The 25,136-nt window shown below is 48.3% G+C and overlaps 9 protein-coding genes across 9 annotated transcripts; 6 read left to right on the top strand and 3 right to left on the bottom strand.

Annotated features, from left to right (window-relative positions):
* Positions 1 to 224: 224 nt before the first annotated feature.
* N7484_001373 (glutathione synthase) lies at positions 225 to 1,815 on the top strand (the record flags this gene model as incomplete). Its single annotated transcript, XM_057111793.1, has 2 exons — positions 225 to 526; positions 585 to 1,815. The coding sequence occupies 2 exons, from the start codon at positions 225 to 227 to the stop codon at positions 1,813 to 1,815; spliced, it is 1,533 nt and encodes a 510-aa protein (XP_056976530.1).
* Positions 1,816 to 3,216: 1,401 nt separating this feature from the next.
* Positions 3,217 to 5,345, top strand: N7484_001372 (sugar porter family MFS transporter; the record flags this gene model as incomplete). Its single annotated transcript, XM_057111792.1, has 6 exons — positions 3,217 to 3,239; positions 3,288 to 3,568; positions 3,619 to 3,763; positions 3,822 to 4,471; positions 4,530 to 4,567; positions 4,629 to 5,345. The coding sequence occupies 6 exons, from the start codon at positions 3,217 to 3,219 to the stop codon at positions 5,343 to 5,345; spliced, it is 1,854 nt and encodes a 617-aa protein (XP_056976529.1).
* A 955-nt stretch (positions 5,346 to 6,300) lies between these two features.
* On the top strand, positions 6,301 to 6,840 carry N7484_001371 (uncharacterized protein; the record flags this gene model as incomplete). Its single annotated transcript, XM_057111791.1, has 2 exons — positions 6,301 to 6,449; positions 6,501 to 6,840. 2 exons carry the CDS (start codon positions 6,301 to 6,303, stop codon positions 6,838 to 6,840), a joined length of 489 nt encoding a protein of 162 aa, XP_056976528.1.
* Positions 6,841 to 7,352: 512 nt separating this feature from the next.
* On the bottom strand, positions 7,353 to 9,223 carry N7484_001370 (bestrophin family protein; the record flags this gene model as incomplete). The annotated part of the gene is made up of 7 exons (XM_057111790.1): positions 7,353 to 7,726; positions 7,775 to 7,948; positions 8,005 to 8,354; positions 8,405 to 8,530; positions 8,580 to 8,664; positions 8,721 to 8,868; positions 8,963 to 9,223. The coding sequence occupies 7 exons, from the start codon at positions 9,221 to 9,223 to the stop codon at positions 7,353 to 7,355; spliced, it is 1,518 nt and encodes a 505-aa protein (XP_056976527.1).
* A 571-nt stretch (positions 9,224 to 9,794) lies between these two features.
* Positions 9,795 to 11,414, bottom strand: N7484_001369 (MFS transporter; the record flags this gene model as incomplete). Its single annotated transcript, XM_057111789.1, has 2 exons — positions 9,795 to 10,973; positions 11,037 to 11,414. The coding sequence occupies 2 exons, from the start codon at positions 11,412 to 11,414 to the stop codon at positions 9,795 to 9,797; spliced, it is 1,557 nt and encodes a 518-aa protein (XP_056976526.1).
* Positions 11,415 to 17,230: 5,816 nt separating this feature from the next.
* N7484_001368 (uncharacterized protein) lies at positions 17,231 to 18,580 on the top strand (the record flags this gene model as incomplete). Its single annotated transcript, XM_057111788.1, has 3 exons — positions 17,231 to 17,733; positions 17,791 to 18,115; positions 18,173 to 18,580. 3 exons carry the CDS (start codon positions 17,231 to 17,233, stop codon positions 18,578 to 18,580), a joined length of 1,236 nt encoding a protein of 411 aa, XP_056976525.1.
* Positions 18,581 to 20,371: 1,791 nt separating this feature from the next.
* On the top strand, positions 20,372 to 21,924 carry gatA (4-aminobutyrate transaminase gatA; the record flags this gene model as incomplete). Its single annotated transcript, XM_057111787.1, has 3 exons — positions 20,372 to 20,658; positions 20,714 to 20,768; positions 20,815 to 21,924. The coding sequence occupies 3 exons, from the start codon at positions 20,372 to 20,374 to the stop codon at positions 21,922 to 21,924; spliced, it is 1,452 nt and encodes a 483-aa protein (XP_056976524.1).
* Positions 21,925 to 22,343: 419 nt separating this feature from the next.
* Positions 22,344 to 22,928, bottom strand: spt4 (transcription elongation factor SPT4; the record flags this gene model as incomplete). The annotated part of the gene is made up of 4 exons (XM_057111786.1): positions 22,344 to 22,387; positions 22,457 to 22,509; positions 22,581 to 22,778; positions 22,851 to 22,928. The coding sequence occupies 4 exons, from the start codon at positions 22,926 to 22,928 to the stop codon at positions 22,354 to 22,356; spliced, it is 363 nt and encodes a 120-aa protein (XP_056976523.1). The 3' UTR covers positions 22,344 to 22,353.
* Positions 22,929 to 23,220: 292 nt separating this feature from the next.
* ppt1 (protein serine/threonine phosphatase PPT1) lies at positions 23,221 to 24,967 on the top strand (the record flags this gene model as incomplete). Its single annotated transcript, XM_057111785.1, has 5 exons — positions 23,221 to 23,367; positions 23,450 to 23,530; positions 23,652 to 24,087; positions 24,146 to 24,876; positions 24,929 to 24,967. The coding sequence occupies 5 exons, from the start codon at positions 23,221 to 23,223 to the stop codon at positions 24,965 to 24,967; spliced, it is 1,434 nt and encodes a 477-aa protein (XP_056976522.1).
* Between the last annotated feature and the right edge of the window lie 169 nt (positions 24,968 to 25,136).

Below are 25,136 nucleotides of genomic sequence, written 5' to 3'. Positions count from 1 at the left end.
GAAAACAAAAAGAAGATCAGCATCAATTGAACAAAAGATTTCCCAGATAGGTAACGGGTGTTTTTTTACCGGCAATATAGTTTGTTCGAGGCGGTGTATATGGCGGTGGATGTGGGGCGGTCAGGTAATGTGTTTGATTGTAAATCATACGTGCGGGGGGATGCCACTTGGGTTTCTGCTTAGCAATTATTTTCCGATCTGCCTACAGTACAGTTGAAGACCCGATGGAAGAGGCAATTTATACCAACTACCCTCCTCAGTTGTCTCGGGAACAGCAAGAGTATCTCGTTACGGCTACTAAAGATTGGGCAATTCAAAATGGCCTAGCTGTTCGACCCTCGCCGGCAATTCTTCCTAAAACCGCAGACCCAAATGGAGTGCTGGCTACCAATGCCCCTGTATCGCTGTTTCCCAGTCCATTCCCAAAGGTCTGTTTTAAGGAAGCGCAGGCCTTGCAGACCGTTTACAATCAGCTCTATGCAGCAATTACATGCAACGAAGACTGGCTAGGGAAGATCATCGAAGAGTAGGATCTCGGGAATGCTGAATTATCGAGGTTTTCTTACTAAACTCTGCATCTACAGTCTAATCGACGTCGACGACTTTGTTGCAAATCTTTGGAAAACCCATCTGGCTGTGCAGAAGGAGGGCTACGTCCAAGACCTTTCTTTAGGTCTCTACCGTTCTGACTACATGGCCCACGTCACCCCGAACCATGCTCCAGCTTTGAAACAGGTGGAATTCAACACAATATCCTCGTCCTTCGGTGGCCTGTCGGCTCTCGTGAGATCATTGCATACGGAGCTTCTGTCGACCCCGCTGACCTATCCGCCTCATCCTCTTCTCCAATCCGGAACACCGCCTGATAACACTGCGGTTGAAACCCTCTCTGGGGGTCTTGCGACCGCACACAAGGCATACGGCCCGTCAAAGTCCTCACCGGGGCTTCCGTTGTGTGTTCTCTTTATAGTCCAGGATGGAGAGCGAAACGTCTTCGATCAATTGGCTCTGTTGAAGCGACTCACAGGATTCCATAAAGTCCCGACTTTCCGTGTGAAAAGCAACCAAATTTTAGACCAGACATCCATTCCCGCCGCGAACTCCTCTCGTCCCCTAATCTACCACCCTCCACACTCTCCAGAGTCTGCTTTTGAAGTAACGACTGTTTATCTTCGGGCATACTACTCTCCTGACGAATACACATCAAGTCGTGATTGGGAAGCCCGGACACACTTGGAACGCTCTGCAGCCATCAAGTGTCCTACGGTGCTGAACCAATTGGCCGGATGTAAGAAGATTCAACAAGTTTTGGCAGAGCCGACAGGCCCCGATCACCTGTCCAGTTTCCTTAAGAATGTTGATCCCGCCATCATTGCCAGATTACGTGAAACATTTGCCCCGCAGTATGATCTTTCGGCGGGCGGGCAAGGAAGGGACCTGGCTCTCAACCCTGAGACTGCCATGAAGCATGTCTTAAAACCACAGCGTGAGGGTGGAGGCAACAACGTCTACAAAGCAGAGATCCCAGACTTCTTGCGTTCTATTTCCGAGTCCGATTGGAAAGGCTGGGTCTTGATGGAGTTGATCAACCCTGCGGCTAACGCTGAGAATGTCGCCCTGCGGAATGACGGTGAAGTCCTCCGTGGAAACGTCATCTCGGAACTTGGAGTTTACGGGACTATTCTATGGGAGAAGACAGGAAAAATTCTTCACAACGATGAAGGTGGATGGCTGCTGCGAACCAAAGGAAAGGAGGTTAATGAAGGCGGAGTGGCCGCTGGATTCTCCAGCCTAGACAGCGTACTTCTTTACTAGCATTTCGAACCGATAGAACAATGAATAATGTAAATGCATTAGACTTTTGGTAATTGAATACGTCCTATTCCTATTCATAATCGAGCTATAACAACATCTACCAGTCCCTCGTATAAGTGGTCCGGTCAGGATGATGTAGTTTGCAGCTTGTCCAGAATATTCAAATATGACTATTTAATCGAGTCAAATTCAATTTTCTAAAGCATAGAACATTTGGAAAGATGGAATGAATGATCTTCTAGCTAATATTTGTTGCCTCAACAATATTTGACCCAATCTTATGAATATGTAAAGTCTGAGAAGGGACCATACCCGGGTACAGACTGAAGTACATAGCCCAATGTCATGGTAGTATATTAGGCGTTGCTCTCCGCATTGATGCTACGTATATTCTGTTTCAACATGAACGACAGGCTCAGGGCGAGTCGGCTCCTTTGTTGGTGTTGTCATAGCTAGATTATATGATAGCTCCCTGATATTCAACCAGACTCCAGTCAAGACGCCATTAGAACGACATTTCAACTTCACAAAGCCCTAGCACGGCGATTCCGCTATTCGGCCCTTGTCTTGGCATTTTTGCAATGACTGAAATTATATTTCGAATGGATGATCATCCATAAAGGGCGACAACAAGGCACTGGACACCAACATAGGCAACAACCTGGGTGATTCAATAGCCTCGGAACCAATATACTGCATTGACATCCATGGTATTTGTACTGTTTAGCTCAAGTAATATGTCCGTTTTACCTACATTTTGAGTCTGGCGCTAGACCCTAGACCCGCTTGGCGATCCACTGCGGGGTTCAGTGTATCGGACATGTAACACTTTTGTTTAGAAATTCAATTTTGGTTATCCACATACTTCGGCGTATATCACGGTATCGACTCAGATTCTTTGTGCTCTACGCTACTCATCTTTCTGGGTTGCATTTGAAATTCATGATGTTCCAGTCTTACCAGCATATCTTGCCAGACCATTTGGCGCTGCATAGTATGCGAACTAATACTTCATTGATAGATGCTGAAGGTTTGTGAATGAACAATTTGGCAAAGCCCAAAGATGAGCACGGGTACCAACGGCCTTACTACTCTAGGAAGCCATGGTAGTGCTTGCCCATATTGTGATTTTTCCATCCTATCGTCGTCCTTCAGAACGCGTATTTTTCAATTCTTACTTCTCCCTTTCACAACCTTCTTTCCTGATACCATCCTCACCCACGCGTCTTCGTATTTCGATTACGATATACTACCTTCCACCTTTTTCCCTGATCTCATCAGGGACCGCATATCTGCGAGTCCAATTTGTCGAAAAGCAATATGGCTTCAAAATTTCAGGCTGAGGCGTAAGTATCGAAACCGTTGTAGTCTCGAACATACTGACACGATTTCATATGAAGCATGACCCACAATGTTACGGCCGAGTAAGTCTTGAGCTCCAACATTCATCTTGTCATAATCTAATTTCATAGCATTTTAAACCCGCTCGAGGGCATTCCACATGATCAGTTGATGTCCAACGTCCAGCAGTATGCCGAGCGTCACGGACTGCAAGACATCTTGCCCAACCTTCGTAAGGGTGCTTTAGCTGGTCAGGACCCAGTTGCAGCTAGATCTTCACCTTTGCTGAATGGTCAGGAGCACGAGATCCTGCATGTGGAGGCCACTTATCGCTGGAGGCAGCCTTGGGCATTGTACTACACCATCATCCTAAACTCGATCGCGGCAGCCATTCAAGGCTGGGATCAAACTGGTAAGCATATTGCAAGAATTTGCGGCATACCCCAAAACTGACTATAACAGGCTCCAATGGTGCCAATCTTACCTTTGACGTTGTCTTTGGCATCCCTAACAATGCCCCTGCCTGCCCGGATCATGCTACATGCACCCGCAACCAATGGCTTGTTGGTCTCATCAATGCGACACCTTACATTACCATCTGTCTTTTGTATGTCCTTTTTTCATATGCAAAGTCTCTTTGAATGCTAAGTAATGTTCTCTGAAAGTGCTGGCTGGCTCTCGGACCCCCTCAATAACATCCTTGGCCGCAAGGGCACGATTTTTGTGGCAGCGATCTTTAGTCTTCTTGCACCCCTCGGCTCTGCCCTTACTCAGACTTGGCCTCAGCTGGTGGTCTGTCGCATGCTCCTGGGAATCGGAATGGGTCTGAAAGAAGTTACTGTTCCCGTCTATTCCGCCGAAAATGCGCCCACCAACATCCGTGGGGGTTTAGTCATGAGCTGGCAAGTGTGGACAGCTTTTGGTATCTTTCTCGGAACTTGTGCAAACTTGGCGGTTGCCAACACAGGCAAGCTGTCGTGGCGCTTACAACTTGGGTCAGCCTTTATTCCTGCTGTCCCCCTGATCTTCGGCGTTTGGTTCTGTCCTGAATCGCCTCGCTGGCTGATCATCAAAGGAAGACACCGAGATGCATACAAGTCACTTCTTCGTCTTCGGAAAAGTAGCTTGCAAGCTGCTCGGGACCTTTACATGATCCATGCACAGCTTGTCATGGAGAAAGGCATGCTTGAAGGCTCCGGTTACGCCGACACTGATAATGCATTCGTCCGGTTCAAGGAAATTTTCACTGTTCCACGCTTGCGACGCGCAACCCAGGCGTCAGGTATAGTCATGATTGCACAGCAGATGTGTGGAAGTAAGTTCCTCTTTGACTCTCCGGGCAAAGCATTCTACTAATAGTTTTTCTGTCACAGTCAACATCATTGCATTCTACTCTTCGACTATCTTCCAGGTAAATTCAAGGTCTCAGCGAAGTTACCATGTGTTCTCTTTACTGATGAGTTTGTATTTAGCTCGCGGGAGCGAACAATATCAACGCCCTACTCGCATCATTCGGCTTTGGCTTGATCAATTTTGCTTTTGCCTGGCCTGCCGTTTGGAGTATCGATAAATTCGGTCGTCGAGGTCTCCTGCTCTTCACATTCCCACAGATGTGCTGGACCCTACTTGCAGCTGGATGTTGTTTCTGGATCCCTAAGAACAACAAGGCACACCTTGGTCTCGTTGCCTTCTTTATCTACCTCTTCGATGCATTCTATTCCCCAGGAGAGGGCCCTGTGCCATTTACATATTCAGCCGAAGTCTTTCCACAGTCTCATCGTGAGATTGGCATGGCCTGGGCTGTTGCGACCAACAATTTCTGGGCATCAGTCCTCTCGCTGACTTTCCCTTACATGCTGCGTGCTTTCACTGCCCAGGGCGCTTTTGGTTTCTACGCTTGTCTCAATCTCGTTGCCTTTGTTATGATTTTCCTTTTCGTGCCTGAGACAATGCAACGCTCCCTCGAGGAACTGGATTATGTGTTTGGCGTACCTACCCGAAGCCATGCCAAGTACCAGCTGACCGTGGTACTCCCGTGGTGGATCAAGCGCTACATCTTCATGCGCAAGGGCGTTGGGTGTCCTTCTCTGTACCAGACCCCTGTCCAGCGGGCTGAGGCTCATTTGCTCCCCACGGAGGCTCAAAGCAAAAAGGTCGATGAAGCTCTTGAGCAGGTCGAATCAGCTTAGATCTTTCAAGCCCAGCTCTACCATCTCCACACTCCGTTGCCCAATTTGCTTGCTCAGTATTCATTGCTTAGTTCTCAATGCCCAGTTCTTGTTAACCCAGTCCCCATTTTCACATCCACTTCTACTACCATTTGCAGTATCTATTCCGTTTGTTTGTTATGCTGTGAGGCTCCTGCGTTGAGAAGCATGCTCAATGAGCAGATTTACCTATTCCATATCTCTTTGAATATTTGAATATTGAATCGAGTATTAATAGCGCAATTGAGTTCCACTGGTTTCCAGTGCCATGTGGTCGGTAGCATAATTACACTTGTTGAAATATTCCGCGGCTCGATTGTAGGACTAGTATTTGTCACCGCTAAAACTCAGCAACTCCAACTACTCCATCTTGCCAAATGAACAAATTCCCCTTTCTACATTTAATCAAGTGTCCTCCCCGTGGCACTGCAAAAAAAATCTACAACCTCCACCTCTCCTGTTATGTGAAGCCCAACTCCTCCGCTAACCAAGTTGCTGCCGTGAGGACAAATCGAATTGACGTATCGGTCGCTGCGGCTCCTCGCGATGGAGCAGCTAATCTTGCTGTCTCGCAGATTATTGCAGAGGTTCGTCTGAAACTTCTAAGTACCAATGCTAGTCAAACAAAACTTACTCGGTGACTCGGTGATATCGTAGGTCTTGAAGGTCCCTAAATCTACCGTTGAAGTGATCCGCGGAGCCAAGGCGCGTGAGAAAACACTGTGCATTACTGATCTATGCATTGGGGACGAAGATGCATTTCTACAACAAGCAATGCAGGCACTTATTGATGCGATCGAGAAAAAAAGGTCTTAGATAGCCGATTCAGCAGGCCAGTCCGTCACGATCGGAAGTGTTGCTATATAGCTGCGGAATCCCGTGACGTAAAATTCCGCTTTTCTGCAACTTCCTAACGAACATTTTAATTGCGCACAGCATGTCCCTACCAGCTCCAGAGATGAACACCGTACAGGATCAAGGGAATTCGGCACATTCCACAGCTTCAAAGCGAAAAGGAGCTGAAGACAACAGCACGATTCATTTCACGTCGCGCAATCCCCCATGGACCTACCTCAAGCTACAACTGTGCGCAATACCCACCCAAGTCCCATAGGAGCCCAGCTCACCTTACTCTAGTATTCCCCAACCCGGTTCCCCAGCTCTACAACCTCTTGACGACCTCTCTGCCCGCACCTACCTCTCCGCCGCCCTGTCCCAGTTCCTCGGCCTCACGGGCACTTCTATCCCCATCGACATCCTGAAAATCGAACCTGTATCCTCTACAGAAGGGCAAAAGTATGGCATTGCCTGGATTCGTGTTCCACGAGACGATGGAGCGGCAGTCGTTGCAGCATTGAGCTCTTGGGTTGGTGGCGGTGGAAATGGAAGTGCGAGTGTTGCGTGGAGGGTATGCGCTAAGGGCAATTACCTTGGTGCACTTGTTGCTGGTTCTGGACGGGACTTGTTCGTTCCTTAGTTGGAAAGGTGTCCTTGCCCTTTTTAGATTGGAGCATCGCGAGCTTTAGACTCGACGTATTTCCAAGGCAGCTATTGCCAAGTTAAGGCATGCATGCCTACACCACGGTGCTGCTGCCTCTACCAGCATCCCGAAAAGACCCTGGCGGAATTTCGGTTTAAGAGTCCGAAATCGTCTACGGTGGCGAGAAAGTCCGGATCGCTGCGCTTCGCGCAAAGCAATCCCGTCGAGATCTTCACGCCCGGCCAGTTAGGCCCAGCCAATTCTTAAAGTCCAGTGACATAAATGGGTACTTCAACGGGTCAAATAATGATGTAAATCAACATTATAAACAAAAGATCAGACTGAAAACACAAGCTCAATCTAATTTTCTTATGAAAACGCCGTAACTCTCACGCTTTCAAGCCCATTAAACAATAACAATCTGGCCGCTCAAACGAAATGCACATCTTCCACCATCAACTGAATCCCCGGACTTTTCGACTTTTATATCTCCCTCTCAAACTCACAATCTAGACAGATTGCTTCCCAATCGAGGACCCGGCACCAATAATGGTAGAAGCATTAGAAGCATTAGAAGCATCTGAAGACTCGAGCGACGAGTTCACATTCGCTACCACCTTCGCAGCCAAGGCAGCACGAATATCCTCGACACTCCGCTCCTGCCACTCCGTGATACCGCGAGGACTCAAGGGGAACATGACGAGGTTATCATCACGTTCCATGAAGTCATCAACCTTGGGCGGCGGCACGGCAGTGATGATATCAAGTTCTAGGGCGATCTGGCGACAGTACGTGTCGAGTGGGAGATCGTTGACATCCTGACCGAAGGGGTTCTCAATTTCGCTACCAATAGTGGCGAGACCGATAATGATGTATGCAGCGACTGGATCATGTCAGTATAATTCTTCTTCTTGACGTGAAGGAAACTTACCAACGGAAGCCGGGATAGTAATCCACGACAAGAAATTGTACAATTGAAACGGAAGAACAAGAACGTAGATCCAGGAGATCTGCGAAATCGCAATCGAGTATGCGGATGGCAGAGGGGTGTCCAGCACCCGCTCAGTACCAGTAAGGACCTCATTCAGGGTGGCCATCATAGTAACTAACAGCTCCGTTAGCATCCCACATCAACACATATACGTCGTATGTAAAACTTACTAGCCTGTCCCTGGTGCAACGCAGACTTGAGCGTTCCATTGTCAACAATGGAATCAATGTAAGCAGACAAATGATGCAAAATCTCCAACGGCAGATGACCCAATGGCTTCTTGGAACGCTTAATCAGCTTACGGGGATTAGACTCGGCCCACGAAACACCCAGATACTCGCCCACGGCCTTCCAAGACGACTTGGGAGGCGGCGAAACAACATTATGGTCGTGCGCTTCACGGGCAAATGTATCCAGGTATCCCACCAAACCGGCAAGATCCTCGTACGCAACATCAGGCTCGAAGCGGAGCTTGTGCTTGAGAGAAATAGCGAAAGCGAGAAGAAGATTCATAGCGGACCTATAGAAGTGTTAGCTTGATCTGGAATGGGTGATTGTGATATTCCGTACAGCTTGCGGAGAAGATCCTTCTTTCCAAGCTCCCCTTCGCGTTCACCGGTATTAATCCAGATGGTACGGGCGAGGTTGCGAGATGTCTGGATCAGTTGGGACCAGTATTTACGACCATCGGCCCATCTGGGTACGTTAGTTGAGCAATCAAGCAATATATGGTAGATTTGCGTACCGTTCATAGGCAGTCGAACTACGGAAAGACAATGCCAAACCCACCACGAAACCCAGCACGGTGAGAAGGATGTCATTAATACCAACTGGATCAAAGCGTCAACAATCGTTCTTTGTGATGATAAGGTCCGGGTCAACTGACGGTTATGCACAAATTCCGAAATGCAGGTAATGATGGTCGACCAGATCGCGACCAGTAACATGGGCAGAATCATCTTCGGCATGACACTTCCGTGCAAACGCATGAAAATCGGCCATTTAGAGTGCTTATCCATGTCGCGGGGTCCGTGCTATACACCATTAGTCTTGCGCACCATGATTTGTCGTTTCTTTCTTTTTTTTCTTTTTTTCTTTTTCTCCGAAAATCGGATGAGGTTCACGTACAAAGTACCGTTCCAATTCACTCGAGTCCTGTCGGCTAAGATGGAACTGTCTATCACGGGAATTGGCGAGATTCTCCATGAAGGTCGGCCGAGGAGTCATGGCCTTGACGCGGGGCATCAGCTCCTCTTTTTCCTTGTGGTGGACTGGGGCGGTTTGGTGATGGTCATTAGAGTGGAGGTCGGTGGTAACTGGTAGAGGGGCATTGTCGCTGGAAATGCCAGGAGTGGCATCGCTAGGCGATGTAGGAGAGTCATCCCCCATGGTGAATTTGAATTGGAAAAGATAGGGAATAAAAAAGAGAAAGAAAAGAAAGTAGAAGTAAAAAGTGGAGATCGGTAACGAAGGTGGTTTGGCACAAAAGAATGGATCAAAGAAAGAAGATATAAGAAACGAATGTTGAACACGGAGAAGAGAAGGATTAAAGAAGAGAAAAGAAGTAAAAGCTGGAGAAGTCGGAGAAAACTGCCATGCAGTGGCAATGAAACATGGCGCTGGCGGCGTTCCAGGGGCTTGTTTCATGTCGATCTAGACTTTCCAACGCGTGTGAAAGTGGATCTGTCATAGCCACGTCGCACGGTAAATTTAGAATGACTCGTCAGGGGTCGCCATGGCGGATCTTGGCACAGGGTTCTTTCTTCCAATGAACTGGGTTTTATTCTATGAGTTATGGTACTAATTAGAATTGTTGCACAGAGTAATATCCTTGGCTTTTGTCCCCTTAAGGTATGTACACTACACACTGTGCTCTGTACTCTGTACTCTATACGGGGTTGATGCGGGTACCGTCCCGTCCCGGAAAGATCGTCGCTGACATGTTTCGCCCCCAGGTTCTTCATTCCAAATCAACGGGAAACTTCTCTCGGATGCGTTGTCCATAGCGGGAGAAAATAATCGGCACGGGAACAAATGCAAGCGCAATGAATCCCAGCAACGAATTTCCCCAGCCGAGTCCGAGGGAGGCGAACAACTTCGGTCCTGCCAAGGGTAGGAGAGCGCCAACCAGGGATCGGACGGTGGTTAGAGTTGCGTTCGCAGATGCCGCGTAATCGGGGTAGCAGTCGATGATATAGGTTTGTACTGGGAGGTACAGGCCCATGAGACCAAAGCCGAAGGGTGCCATGCCGATGATGGGCACGAGCCAGAAAACGGCCTTGTCGGCGGTCCAGCCGTACCAGAAGAAACTGGTAGGCACGATGCATGCATAAAAGATCATCAATGGGAGACGCATTTCAGGTTCGTATCTCCCGTTGTTGCGTTTGGTCATCTTCATCACGACGCGGTCGCTGGTGAGAGCATTGACGGCGAGGCCGATTATGAATCCAATTCCGATGCCGAGATACGCAAGGCCCGAGACACCGGTTGTCCAGCCATACTTCTCCATGAAGACACTAGTGATGGTCGTGAAGAACAGGTACAGCAGACCATAAACGACGGCTAGGTAGGTTGAGAGGAGGGCGACGATGGGTGACTTGAGGTATAGAATGACCGGTCGCCTTAGGCCGTGCTTGAGCGCGCCTCCCACTGAGACCTTGTCCTCGTTAGGGGTATAGGCGCTCCGAAGATCAGTGCGACCCATCTGCTTATTCAAATGCTTTGTCTTGCGACGGATCAGGACAACAGCGTATGTTTCCTTGTTTAAGATTTCGATGCCTAGCGACACCACAAAACCGGCGATCAGCAAGATCCAGAAGACCCAGCGCCAGCCGATGGTTTCACCGATGAACCCTCCGGCAATGGGTCCGACGGTGGGTCCGAGTAACGGTCCCATACTCCAGATAGCGGTTGCCATGCCGCGCTTCTCTACAGGAAAGAGATCGGCAATCACTCCAGCTCCCAGTGTGATGGGAGCAGATCCGCCAATTCCGGCAAAGAATCGGCAAATTACTAGGGTGGTGATGTTTGGTGCGAGTGCACAGCCGACCTGCCAGATGCAGAAGAACCAATTGCCACAGCTGAGTACGACTCGCCGACCATATATCTCACTCAGAGGAGCAATTAATAGAGGTCCAGCCTATGTCCCAAAGAAACAGAGGTTAGTATGGGAGCTCCGGGTCCAATATCTCGGATGACTTACAGCATAACCCAGCAAATAAATGCTAACACTAAAGGAAAGCAAAGTCTCATTCATGATATGTAGATCCTTTGCCACGTAGCTAACCGCTGGAGAGAACATACTTGACGCGAGCGGCGAGATGAATGTGATGGCGCTGACAAGCATCAACAGACCCCATTTCTTCGAGTTTGGGAAGTTCTGTGGATTGTTACGATCATCTTGTCCATCCCAGCCCACAAGACCCCTATCGAGGTCTGTTACCGGGAACAGTTTACGATCAGACGGGTTCTCAATGTCTTTCGGCTCGAAGAAAGGTTCTGCAGCCATATCGGCTTCGGTCCTGGAGGAGTGTGCGAAAGACGTTGTGGACGGGTTGTAACTGGTATCGTTCATATTCATTGGAGATACCTGGGCCAACCTCAGGGACAAAATATTAAAGAATATCGTATAAACCACAGCAACCAACACCACGAACGATGAAAACAAAACACAAACGACCTGGGAGAAGTAAAAAGGCTCAGGCGAGACAGGGCTTTTATGGACAGGATCTCTAAGGCGCAATTAAAACCACCCTAGCGCACCATAACAAGAGAGCGCACCCCACTCTTTGGCCTATTCGTAAGCCTCTGGGGCTCATAGGGCCAGGATGTGCAAAGCGCCAATATATCAACGGCATCTCTCTGGCATAGTGGATATGGCCCCCAAATGATCATCCCCCACTTCTCGCACGGGCTCCATTCCCATGCCATTGAGCCCAACAGAATTAGATCTCACTCATTCCAGGATTCATACTGTCGCAGGAATACGATTCCATTGGTCCGAGTGAAACATATCTTGCGTCGAGGAATTTAAAGGTTGCGGGTGGCATAAAGTTGCGGGCGGCACAACCTTATCGCAGCTGAGAAACGGTTTGTGATCAAGTTCCTTTTTCCGATCGTCGAAATTTTGTCTGTTCTTGGTAATCCATTTGCATGTCATCACAGCGGCACATATGTGATATTTTTGGTGACAAGCCTGCGGACCCTTGTCTAGTCAATAGCCAAGACTATACGCTGTATCCATTCAGCCTCCAGTCTAGCTGTTGGTTCCAGGGTTAGGATCCACTTTGATCGCGGCTGGGCCGTTATAGAAACTGATGTCAAACTGGACAAAGAAATCAGTGGTCAAAGCGGTCATCAAAGAAATCGATAAGATTTCGTGATAAGGGATTTGATTCAAGCCGGGCTAAACAATAGGCTATATTGTCGCCATGGCTACTTCGTAGAGCAAGATCAGGGCATCACCAAGCATGCGCTGTTTGTTGTATTCTGTCATTCTGTAATCATATGAGATCAGTGGAGGGCAGCTTGCTGTAATCCGCAGTCTGCACTCTGAAGCCAGCTTGATGGTGATCGTAAGCGGTCTGATGCAATTCGCAGTGCATACTCTTTAAGAGTATAGCGTATGACACAGTTCTCTTGGCACGCAGCACGAACTCCACAGCCAGATTTTAGTAGCAAACCGCAACAAGTTGATCCCTGTGAATAGAGCTGCATCCTGAATCCTTCGGGAAAATATAACCCGACACCCCTGCTCTTGTGGTGGGACGGCCGAGCAAGCAGCTCAAGAGTGAAAAATAGACTCCAGGGCAAACGCCAGCTCCGTTTCGCATAACTCCAGCTGACTCATTTCTTGCCAGAAGTGGTTTTCAGCTTTGAAACGCATCATTTCTGTTTCCTTTGTTTGCGACCGTCGACCCCTGAAACAAGGGGTGCATGGGGGCCATTCTAACCCTGCATCTGGTGAGTTAGTCGGGTATTTGAGACAGATAATGGTATTGAGTTCGAGAATGAACTCCTGAGTGTCAATCGTAAAGAGACGAGTGTGAAGAAGAAGAAAGATAAGCTGAGGGGTGTGAGTTGAAGTTGTTAGTGTTTGTTCTCCATCACATGTGGTACCGAGGACCTCATAACCACGAGCGCCGAGACTATGTCTTAGCTCCACCCGTTCCTCAAATTCAAATTGCCATAGTAAGAAGTCTGTTTCAATAGCTTGACTTGAAAATAATGGAGAGATCAATAATTATTGACTCATGGAGGGATTGAGCGAATTTATAACATTGGACGGAGTAATACGGACTTCGCGGCTTCTCCAAAGGGGCGACATATTGAAGCCAAATTCGGTATTTTAAGCCCCTAATCAATGACCCAATTCTAGTTTTCTACTTTGGGCCATGCTCCGAAAACTGACAAGCAAAAATTTGCAGATACAATTGGACGAAATTGTACGATCCCGTGAATCGTTTAGTCGAATCAAATTCTAAGAACTTTGAAAAAAAAAAACCATGGAATGCTATCCGTATGGTTTATTCAAACACACTGTGCTTAAGTGAACATGATAGACCATAATTACTACATATTCTATCTGACTGCACCACTATAAGAGAAATAGTGCCGTTCATCTTCAGCTTGGCAGGTTTTATCGGTTTGCGTATCACCAAGCGAAAATTTACTCCAGATCAAAAGGAACGAGGCTTACTTCCTGCTAGATAGGCGCGAGCAGATTTTCAAGTACAGGACGATGTCTGCCAGGGCTAAGAGTGTCAGAACTGTCAGCATTGTCGGCACTGAGCTTCTTCCGATTCTCTTTGACCTAGGAAGAAATTAAGCGATGTTCTCGAACCTATGAAAGTTCCGTCATCTTTATCTCAACAATTGTCACACTGAGATTGTACATTATTGTACACATTTTGCAGATCAAGCAAATCACTATGATGGATAAATATACGTTTCTATCCATCTAATTCAGAGGCAAAGTCTGTAAATCTAACGCCAGGTGTTTGAAACCTATGCCCACAGGTTCAAGGCAACTTGGGAACTGATATAAACCTCGGGTTCGAGCTGCTTATCCATCATTTTCAGCTTTACCTGATCTCTATCAGCTTTACCTGGTTCATAGTGTCGAGATCGTAGACTGCATCTTCTGGTAGGTATAGTCTCGTAAAAGCGAGTTTGAGCTGGTTTCACTGATTCACATCCGGGGAAAGTTATTTCCAATTCTGTAATAGTCCTGAGGCACGGGAAATTGATACATAATTTGATCTCTGAAGGGCGGCGCCGAACCTAGAAACGTCCATTCCTGTACTTTGAGTAGAATTGTGCGTGAGATATTCACTCCATTGATGCCGAAAGGGTGACTCAGGCTATCGAAGTGCATTAGTATTTACACAATCGTATGCAAAGGGCAGCTGAATCTACGCGGGGATTGATCTAGACCACGACAAGCAGTACTGGTAGTCTTTGGTTCTCATACGTCATGGAGAATCTCTAGGTGGAAAGTTAGCCTCAATGGTCATGAAATGGTAGATTCGTAATGGGAGAGCAGTTCTTGTCTTTTTTGGGGGGCCACATTGATAGGGGCTGTTTCAATGCTGGTTATTGAGGTCGAATTCAAAGTGAAAAGTTATGCAAAAGCTTTAGGCAGTGACGAGATGCGTAGAGGTAAAGTTATTCGAGGATGAGATGCATCAACGCTAACGTATAGATATGTGGAGAGGTATCTGTACCCAGTCATTATCTATGCATATGCGGGATACTATAGCTTCAGAGGCGCTATTAGCTTATATAAAAGCAGGTTAGATCTTACCCACCGTTTTGACTTCTGAAGGATATGATTTACATATATTGGGGTTCATGAGGGAAGATCCTACTTTTTTGATTGCCACCTCACGCTTAATGGATCAATTTTTTCAGCTGAATCTCACTTGAGATGTGATACAATGGAGCCAATTGAATCAGACCTTTCTCATGTGGTTTAGATCGACTCAGTGAGCGAGAGCCAAGCACTGCTAGAACAGGAAGTAAAAGCTGCGAAATGGAGGTATTGTGAGTTTATCAATGTTTCAATCCTGTGAAGGAGAATAGAGTGCCATATTGGGGGTAGGGATGCGCATGATTGAGAGCGGTCGGCGAATATGGTGGGCGGTAGATCAATCTTGGCGGTCGGGGATCTCCAAATTCATAACGCCACCGTCGGTAGATGGACGGCAAACGTCTTTCACAGCGGGAGGTAGAAACATATGAGTCTTGTCAAATGATTTCCGTTTCCGTCTGACGAGGACCGCGGGGATGATCTGCAGCCAACCTTAATCAAGCTTCGGCAGTTGCACTACTTCCTCTGCCTGAGATGGGTTCTCCAATTTAAAAACATGGAAACTTTCGATTGCCGTACCGAGGACCTTATAACCACGGGTGCCGAAATCGTCATAACTCCAAATCCCCATTGTCGGGATTTTCTTCCATGTTGGAATCGGTGGTGAGGGGATTCTATGGCAATGGCTCATGGTACAGAAATGGTGCAGCAATTCTTGATTTATGGATTGAGCGAACATATGATATAATACGGAGCATTGCCTTCTAGACGGCAAAAGGAGCGACACATTGCAGCCAATTGGATAGTTTCTTGGCCATTAGCAAGTAGCCCGAGCTTAGCTTACTGGTATAGGTCATACTCCGAAAGCTGACGTGCAAAATACTGCACGAAGTCAATCTGTCAGGGGCAATGTTAATTGGAAACCATGGATTCCAAAGGCTTAATAAGTGCTGCAGAAAAGTTGAGCATTATATGGGTCCGGATTTCGAGTGAGCCATTAATCAGATCTCGATTGGGCCCGGCAGGAAGGAAGGAGGTGATGGATCACGCAGATCATCCGGCCTTATTTTCAGTCAATTTGGAGTGGATCTTGTTCTGCGCAATGTGAAAATCTCCACTGACTCGGCCGAAATTCTGTCACTCGGTACATATACAGGATTGGATACATCCAAAGATTTGGTACATGATGACCACCGATGCTCTGTACCGATGCTGTGGACCTGGATCGTCAATGTTTGCTGGTTCGTCGGTAAAGCAGCCGTCGTATCAAAGGATCAGGATATCTTGCTCTTAGGTTGAAACTTCAGTTTTGTCTGTAAACTCAGATAGAACTTGAAAACGAGAATCCAAGAGAAACGGTGGGTTTGAGTCTACTAGTTACGAGATAAAAGAGGGTTTGGTTGAGAGCAGGGCAGGGCTTAGTGCGTGCAAGTACCGTGCACGTATGAACCGTTTACAGAATCCACCTTGCGCTTTAAGAAGTACGGTGTAGATTGAGAGTGGGCCACGAAGATCCGATGATTTGAGGTGTCGAGGCCAATGTGCGTATGGCACAAAGCGGTTAAAGTGGTTAATTGGCGATAAACTCGATAAACTCAGGCAGAGATAGATTTTGGTTTTCCCTTTCTGGAACCCTAGTCCATGGTGGCGGTTATTGTCGTGCAGTCGGTCCGCGATAATTGTCAAAACCCAGGTCCAACTCCGGGGATTTCGTTTCTGCACCTCTTCCGGAGGGGTAATTCAATTTGGAGTGGAGTTTCAAGTATGGAATGTGGTACAGTGGACCCGGGAGACCCCTTCCACGTCTTTGAAATCCAGTCCCCCGCATCCTCGCTTGTCGTTCTGCTCGGTATAATGGAGGTGGCGCTACCTCGGCTAGCGCATTCGCCTTTGTGCTAGCCGAAACTTTGATTTCCGTGCACATGTAACGCAACTTTCTTCCACAGCAAGCAAACTCGGACTATTCGCATTTCGTGCCTGGGCTGACCAGGGGCCGGACTCTGACACCAATAGCCTGCATCGGACCAGTCTCGCTCCGAGTGGATCGGAATCCTGAACTATGGGTACCTGGATCTACAGTTTGCCTATCGCAGGCGGGAATTCGCCTCCTGCTCCACTATTCCTCGGAGTTGATCCCATTTTTGTGATCGCGTGAATCTTAAGTGGGCCTATGACCCAAGGCTCATCGCGTCGGAGATGTGGAACTACCGTGATGTGCAGATGGAGTCGCCTGATCGTTACCCTGAGTCGTCCAAGTCTGGAGATGAAAAGGCTAAACACGAATCACCGTACATGTTTCTAATTGGGCTCCAAAACTTTAGTGGTTTTAATATATTTCGCACTGATCTCGGCCTGTGTCGAAATAATTTATATCTATTCCCCAGATCCCGGTGCTCATGAGGGACTTTTGCTCTTTCATTCTCCTACAGTTCTCCTACAATGTGCTAGATTATCGAACGACTCTACATTCCCTATCAACTTTATACCCATCTAGCAAGAATATGGCGTTGCACATGCCCCACTAATACTTTCATTTCCTTTCCTTCTACGATCTGTCCTCGATTCTCTCTATACATCAGTCCACCATGCAACTTCCCCCAGTCGCCGTCATGGCGAGTTGGCCAACGCCCAACTATGTTGACCCGGTGACTCGTGGACATGGTGTCCTAATCGTCAACATTGTGTGCATCAGCCTGGCGTTCGTGGTGACATTGCTCCGCCTATATACTCGACTCCGCATTACTTCCACCGCTGGGATCGACGATATTTTGATTATTATCGGTCTCATTTTCGCCATTGCAATGGTTGCCGTCACTTCAATCGCAACTGAGAGATGGGGCTTTAACAGACACATCTGGGATATTCCCGAGACGTGGTTTCCCACCATCGAAAAGCTGAATCTAGCTTTCCAGATCATGTTCTCGTGGTCGTCGGGTTTCACCAAGATCTCACTTCTATGGTTCTGTCGACGCCTTCTTGGTGCTGGAAAGGGCAGCTTTGTGGTCTACAACTGGGCATTCATCGGTTCTATGGTCTTTGTCGCGCTTTCTGTCTTCATGTTCACTTTCTTCAGCATCTTCCAGTGCTCGTGAGTTCATCCTCTGATTTTGGCCATGGCCTAGACACTTGGACTAATATCATACAGACCCGTCCAAGCATACTGGGAAGTTGCTCCCACATATCCGCACAAATGCATGAATGATGGAGATATTGTCTTCTCGGCCAGTGTCATCAACATCTTCACCGATTTTCTTGTCACAACCCTCCCAATGCCTCTAATCTGGAGCCTCAAACTGCCCGCTCGCCAACGACTGGCCGTCATTTCAATCTTCGGTCTAGGTGTCGTCGTTAATGTCGCCGGCTCCGTCCGCACAGTATACGTCTGGAAGAGCCAAAAAGCCAGCTACGATCAAACCTGGCAAGGATGGCCAATTCTCGTCGCTGCGGTTGTGGAGATTAGTCTAGGCCTGGTATGATCACTTCCTTTATCCATCCAAGGTATCCAACAGCCCACTAATAAGCAACAGATTTGCTCTTCAGCACCAGCCCTTCGCCCACTCATCGCAACCTTCCTCCCCCGCCTCCTCCAATCCACCAGCAATATCTACAGCTCCAATCGTCAGAACCGCTCAAACAAACTCTGGTCCTCAACCGGCCGCTCTCGAAACTCGCAGATTAAACCCGTCTCGGATCCCCATCAAGCCGGGTATGAAAGTGATCGCTTTGAGATTATGCGGACTGTTGAGATGGAGACGTGGACTGAGTCTAGGCTTGCGCATCATAATGAGATGATGGGCATTGATAACCGGGCTATATCGCCTGATGACATTGAGATGAAACAAGATCCTATGATTATCACTTCTGCCGCGAGCGCGAATTCATCTACCTCGATGGGGCGGGAGGAGTCGCCGGTGGGTATGGGCCGGGCTTTTTGATGCTCTTTAACTTCTTTCTTTCTATGTATAAATTTTGCTGAACTCTATTACCTAGTCTTTATTCTGGGTGTTTTTGGTTCTCAGGGTATAAAAAATGGTTAATGTACATTTAATGTCCACACTCTATGATTAGCCTTTCTGGCTTGTAATGAACACCTTGCATACTTTTGTCAACTTCTTGTTATCAGCGACGAGCGTTTGTATACCATGCAGAAATTATGCAGTGAATATGAAAATCTCGTCTGGTTATGTGGTGTATGATATGATGAGAGATGAAGATGCTAGGAGAAAAAAAGGAAACAAAAAGAGATGGTTCCAGAGGGGGTCGAACCCTCGACTTTGGCGTTATTAGCACCACACTCTAACCAACTGAGTTATGGAACCGCTTATAATATGGCTAACTTATTTCGGTATATAGACCATAATTTGCATTTTTAATCTGAAAATTTTTTCGAACAAAAAATCACCAACAATTTCCGTGCTCTGCTCAACAACCACCGCCATCAGAATGGTGAATTGGCAAAAAGATGGACTCGCGGGGAATCGAACCCCGGACCACTCCCATGCTAAGGGAGTATTATACCACTAAACCACAAGCCCATTTGATGAAAGGGAGCTCAATCTAATGCCTATTGACTGGTCAGCAGCCGATAGTGGATAGAAAGCAAGATGGTATCCACCATGGAGCCAATTGGGACGAGACCCAAATAGGAATGGGTTTCCGAGGGGCAATGGGTCGTTTGGTCATGGGACCGGTCGTGGAGAGACTATCACGGAGTTTGGACCATTTTATCTACGTACTATTAGGTGCGAGATGAGACTGAGGCTGCATGGTGGTATACACCGCTAGTTGTCTGCACTTATCATTGCCGGTCAATTTGGGAGGGTGCATGAGCATTATCTATGAATGTTACAATGCCTACGATATTAATTCTCAGGTGTATTCATTCCAGATGCTAGGCGTTCACATTTGGCTTGTAGTTCTGTTTCGTTTTTTGAGGATATTGTTGGGTTGAGTAAAGGACATGTGTGCGTTAAGCCTTTTGATACCGATCTATATATATCGTCGGGGTTGACATGCGGGGAGCCCTAAGCTACTAGATAGATCCTCCCGCACTCTTGACGTCGAAAACATCTATAATGATAAATAATACTTAGACAAGCGACCAATCATAGGTATTCATAGCAACAGTAAGATCTCTAAAATCTTGACTAGACAGAATCAACCTATGCAATTGTCGACCGCGTTATGGCGGTTCGCGGTTCGATAAGCATTGGCTTATCAACGATAAGCATGAATCGGCATTTGATTTCATGGACTCAAAAGTATTACATATCACGATTTGTGTAATTTCTTTGACAGCCAGTTCGGCGCCGAAAAATATGGAGCAACGAAAGCAAGTAATTCCACAATGAATAACCGGACCAAACCCACCTGCGTAGACTTTCTCAATCCGTCAAGTATCCTACTTCGCTGTTCGGCGTTTCGCCTGGCCCTGCATCTTCTGATTGGTTCACGCCACCGAGATCCAATCGTATCTACGCGGGGAACCAGGAGCTCCAACAGCTCCAAAGGGCACCGATAACACTTTCTTTTGATATAAAACTGGTTGCCCCGCGTTGTTGAGTATTCTACCACGATACCTCTTCACTCTCTCACTGGAATTTTGGGCCTCACTTGGGATTGCTTTGATCTTGCACTAGATACAGTTCAACCCGCCCTTCCCCGCACGAGAGTCATTGACCTCATCATTGCTCTTCAAAACTCCTTTGAACACCAAACAATTCACAATGGCCTCCGCTCTCCGATACAGCGCTAAGATGCGCATGGCAGCTCGTGTCCCTGCTGCTCGTGCTCTCTCGACCAGTGCCCGTCTCAGTGCGGCCGAGAAGCCCTTTTTCCCCAACGAGCCCTCTGCCCCCGTTGTCTCGACCGCCATCCCTGGTCCCAAGAACAAGGCCGCCACCGCTGAGCTTGATCAGGTGTTTGATGTTCGCAGCATCAACATGCTGACTGACTTCAACAAGTCCATTGGTAACTACATTGTCGACCTTGATGGCAACAAGCTGCTCGATGTGTAAGTGACTTCATTGCTGGCTGATAATGAAACCAATTGCTAATATCCGAACCAGCTACGCTCAGATCGCTTCCATCCCCATTGGATACAACAACCCCCACCTCGCCGAGGTTGCCAAGTCGCCCGAGATGGCCAGCGCCCTGATCAACCGCCCAGCTCTGGGTAACTTCCCCCCCCTCTGATTGGGCTCACATCCTGAAGACCGGTGCCCTCCGGGCTGCCCCCAAGGGCCTGAACCAGGTCTTCACTGCCATGGCTGGTTCCGATGCCAACGAGACCGCTTACAAGGCCGCTTTCATGTACTACCGCCAGCTCCAGCGTGGTGGTCCCGAAGTTGAGTTCACCGAGGAGGAGCTCATGTCCACCATGAACAACGAGGGCCCCGGTTCTCCCCAGCTTTCCATCTTGTCCTTCAAGCATGCCTTCCACGGGCGTCTTTTCGGCTCCTTGTCCACAACCCGCAGCAAGGCCATTCACAAGATGGATATCCCTGCCTTCGACTGGCCCCAGGCTACCTTCCCCATGCTGAAGTACCCTCTGGAGGACCACGTCCAGGAGAACGCCCAAGAGGAGCAGCGCTGCCTCCAGGAGGTTGAGCGCCTGATCAAGGAGTACCACAACCCCGTTGCTGCCGTCATGGTCGAGCCCATCCAGTCCGAGGGTGGTGACAACCACGCCTCGCCTGCTTTCTTCCAAGGTCTGCGTGACATCACCAAGCGCACTAACGTCCTCTTCATTGTCGACGAGGTGCAGACTGGTGTTGGTGCCACCGGTAAGTTCTGGGCTCACGACCACTGGAACCTGGACACTCCTCCCGACATGGTCACCTTCTCCAAGAAGGCCCAGACTGCTGGTTACTACTTCGGCAACCCTGCCCTGCGCCCCAACAAGCCTTACCGCCAGTTCAACACCTGGATGGGTGACCCAGCCCGTGCCCTGATCTTCCGCGGTATCATTGATGAGGTTGAGCGTCTCGGCCTGGTCGAGAACACCCGCATCACCGGTGACTACCTGTACGCTGGTCTTGAGCGCCTTGCCCAGAAGTACCCTGAGCACTTCCAGAACCTCCGTGGTAAGGGCCAGGGTACCTTCATTGCCTGGGATACCCCCAAGCGTGACCAGTTCTTGGTCAAGGCCAAGTCTGTTGGTGTCAACATTGGTGGCAGCGGTGCTAACGCCGTTCGCCTGCGTCCCATGTTGGTCTTCCAGCAGCACCACGCTGACATCCTCCTGGAGAGCCTTGAGAAGATCATCAAGCTCCTCTAAGTTCAGACAATCTGGGATTGGATGTCAGGACGGTTTCCTTTTTTGATCGGATTTAATTAGCGACTTTTTCTTTTTCTATTTTTTCTGCCTTGTTACGAGTGATGCCATCTTGGAATGGGCCATGTACATTCAATAGACATTTTTCATGTCATCAACAAAATCGAATGATTCCACAATTATCTGAAATCTTCAGTAGCTTATTTGAAACTCCTGCTAGCACGTCTTGTAACCATATGCCCAGAAAGAAATAAGCAGCGCAATGCTTCCAACTCCAACTCCGAAGAAACAATGGGACGAAAAAAGTACAAATCCCTCATGTAACCAGGCGAAATGTAGACCTGACCCTATGCACAGTAAGGGTATTCAGAGCTAAGCCTTCATCGAACAGAGAGCAGCATTTGTACATAGTAGTGGGTATTGGGTAGACGCTCAAGTATCCTCCTCGCCGGTGGTTCCATCACGACTAAAAACGAATCTGTCAGTATGCAATGGAAAACGAAAAGCAAATAATCGAAGCATGCAGGTCACGTACGGAACATATTTGACACCAGAGTCCTCCAAGCTACCAATAATGTAATCCGGAAGCTGGAGTAAAAGCAAAATCCATTAGCCAAGTCCTGTCAACCCGAAAATTGTTAAGAATGGATATTGCTCACAGTTCCTGTCACCTTGGTCGCATATGTTCCCGGCACATAGTTATCCAACCGCTGCCAGCGGGCCACCCAGCTGACGGTCGGATCGCGAACAGCGATCAGCCCCTCAAAGACCTGAGATGTGCATTCTTGAATCGCGTCGGAGTTTCCACGCAGCTGGAGGGAGGTTTCGCAGTTCGGACAGCCATCGCGCTGGAATTTCTGTTGTTTCACCAGGTTAGCTGGCTATCGAGCTATCGGAGGCTGGGATGGTGAAGGGCAGTGAACACTCACTGTGTGAGATTGAACGATAGAGCAGACCATGCAAGCGCGCAGGTGGCGCTGCTGATTAGGAGCGGCGTAGAACGACATGGTGGATATGTTGGAGTGAAGAGAGAAAGAAGACGAAAGTCCGGAGTCGAGGGTCGAGTGCCAAGCCTCCCATTCCCGGAGAAAAAAGAGACGGAGAGAAGCGTCAGGAACCAGATTGAACTTTGGATTTTTCTTCTTTCTTCGCACTTTTTCTTTTCTTTGGTGACTTTGTTCTTTCAACCCTCCCCCCTTATATTTTAAGTCCTCGGCGTCTAGGAAACTCTTTTACTTTCGCCTTATCCCCTCCGCACTAAAACCCCGATCGCCGGTCTCGTGCCCCTCTACAAATTCCATGTCGGACCAAGAGGCTGCCAACGCGCTTAAGGCGCAGGGTAACAAGGCGTTTGCTCAGCATGAGTGGCCTGTTGCTATCGACTTTTATACCCAGGCAATCGAGAAATATGACAAGGAGCCTTCCTTTTTCTGCAACCGAGCTCAGGTGCGTTGGTCCGGTTCTCGGCCCTTGTTACAACGGCTCTTTATCAGATCAGTTCCACTGACAGTCTGTTTGTTTCGTACAGGCTCAAATCAAACTCGAGTCTTTTGGCTTTGCTGTCGCTGATGCCACCGCGGCTTTGGAATTGGACCCGAATTACGTCAAGGTTAGTCGCTATGCCATGGCCGTCCTCCCGATTTCAATAGAGCGAACGGAAATGCTATGCGAACATGGGTGCGAGTTTTCAGAATGCGGAATTTGTGACTGACTGGTGCTGCTGGACTTAGGCATACTGGAGACGTGCCCTTGCCAACACTGCTATCCTAAACTACAAGGCTGCCCTGAAGGATTTCAAGGCCGTCGTGAAGCGCGAGCCGAACAACCGGGATGCGAAATTGAAGTTGGCAGAGTGTGAGAAGTTGGTACGCCGTTTAGAATTCGAGAAAGCTATTGAGGTTGCGGACCCGCCTTCCGCGTTCGAGGGCTTGGATATCGAGGCGATTAAGGTCGAGGATGGATACGATGGAGTACGCCTGGGCGAAGAGATGACCCAGGAATTTATCGACGATATGATTGAACGATTTAAGAACGGCAAGAATATTCACCGCAAGTACGTCTTACAGATTATCAAGGCTACAAAGGAACTTGTCTACAACGAGCCAACTATGGTTGAGATCGGTGTGGAGGCTGGCAAGAAGTTGACTGTCTGCGGTGACACTCACGGTATGCATGCATTGATCGACTTGATGAAACGTGGGAATGCAGACTGACGTCACAACAGGCCAATTCTTCGATCTCCTGGAGATCTTCCGTCGTAACGGCTCGCCCTCCGATACCCACGCCTACCTCTTCAACGGTGACTTCGTCGACCGTGGATCATGGTCTTGCGAGATTGCCTTGCTCCTGTATGCATACAAGTGGCTCCGTCCGAACGGCCTGTTCTTGAATCGTGGAAACCACGAGACAGACGACATGAACAAGGTCTACGGATTCGAGGGCGAGTGCAAGGCAAAGTATAACGAGCGAGTCTTCAAGGTCTTCTCTGAATCATTCTCGGCCCTTCCCCTGGCCACCCTGATCGGCGGAAAGTACCTCGTCTTGCACGGTGGTCTCTTCTCCGATGACAAGGTTACTCTCGACGACGTCCGTAAATTGAACCGTCACAACCAACGGCAACCCGGTCAACAGGGCCTGATGATGGAGATGCTCTGGACTGACCCGCAGACCCAGCCGGGTCGTGGACCTAGCAAGCGTGGTGTTGGTATGCAGTTTGGTCCCGATGTTACCAAGCGCTTCTGCGAGAACAACGGTCTCAAAGCCATTATTCGGTCACACGAGGTTCGCATGGGCGGTTATGAGGTTGAGCATGATGGTCGTTGTATCACTGTCTTCTCTGCGCCCAGGTACTGTGACTCGACCGAGAACAAGGGAGCCTATATCAATATTGGACCTGAGCTTGAGCTCGCTTACGAGGTGTTTGAGGCTGTTCCTCATCCCGACATTAAGCCTATGGTGAGTGCTGAAACATGGACTTGATTGAATGGCTGGACTAACTTCTATATAGGCATACGCACAGAACTCCATTCTGTCACAAATGATGTGATAACCCCTTTTGATTTGCAAGCGGTGGCGTTTTCTTATTTTGCAAAAGAAGGTAGAGATCCACGTAAATGTAACTACTTGACGTCTTCACGAATTTTGGAATGTATTGGTGGCCACCGAAGATATTTCACTATATGGATCTATGGTAGAACTTATCAAAAGGCCTACAA

This window comes from Penicillium longicatenatum (assembly GCF_028827895.1).
Source record: "Penicillium longicatenatum strain IBT 33135 chromosome Unknown contig_1_segment0_segment0, whole genome shotgun sequence".
NCBI lineage: Eukaryota > Fungi > Ascomycota > Eurotiomycetes > Eurotiales > Aspergillaceae > Penicillium > Penicillium longicatenatum.
Note: the sequence above shows the minus strand (reverse complement) of the source record. Positions and strands in the feature narration are given on the sequence as shown.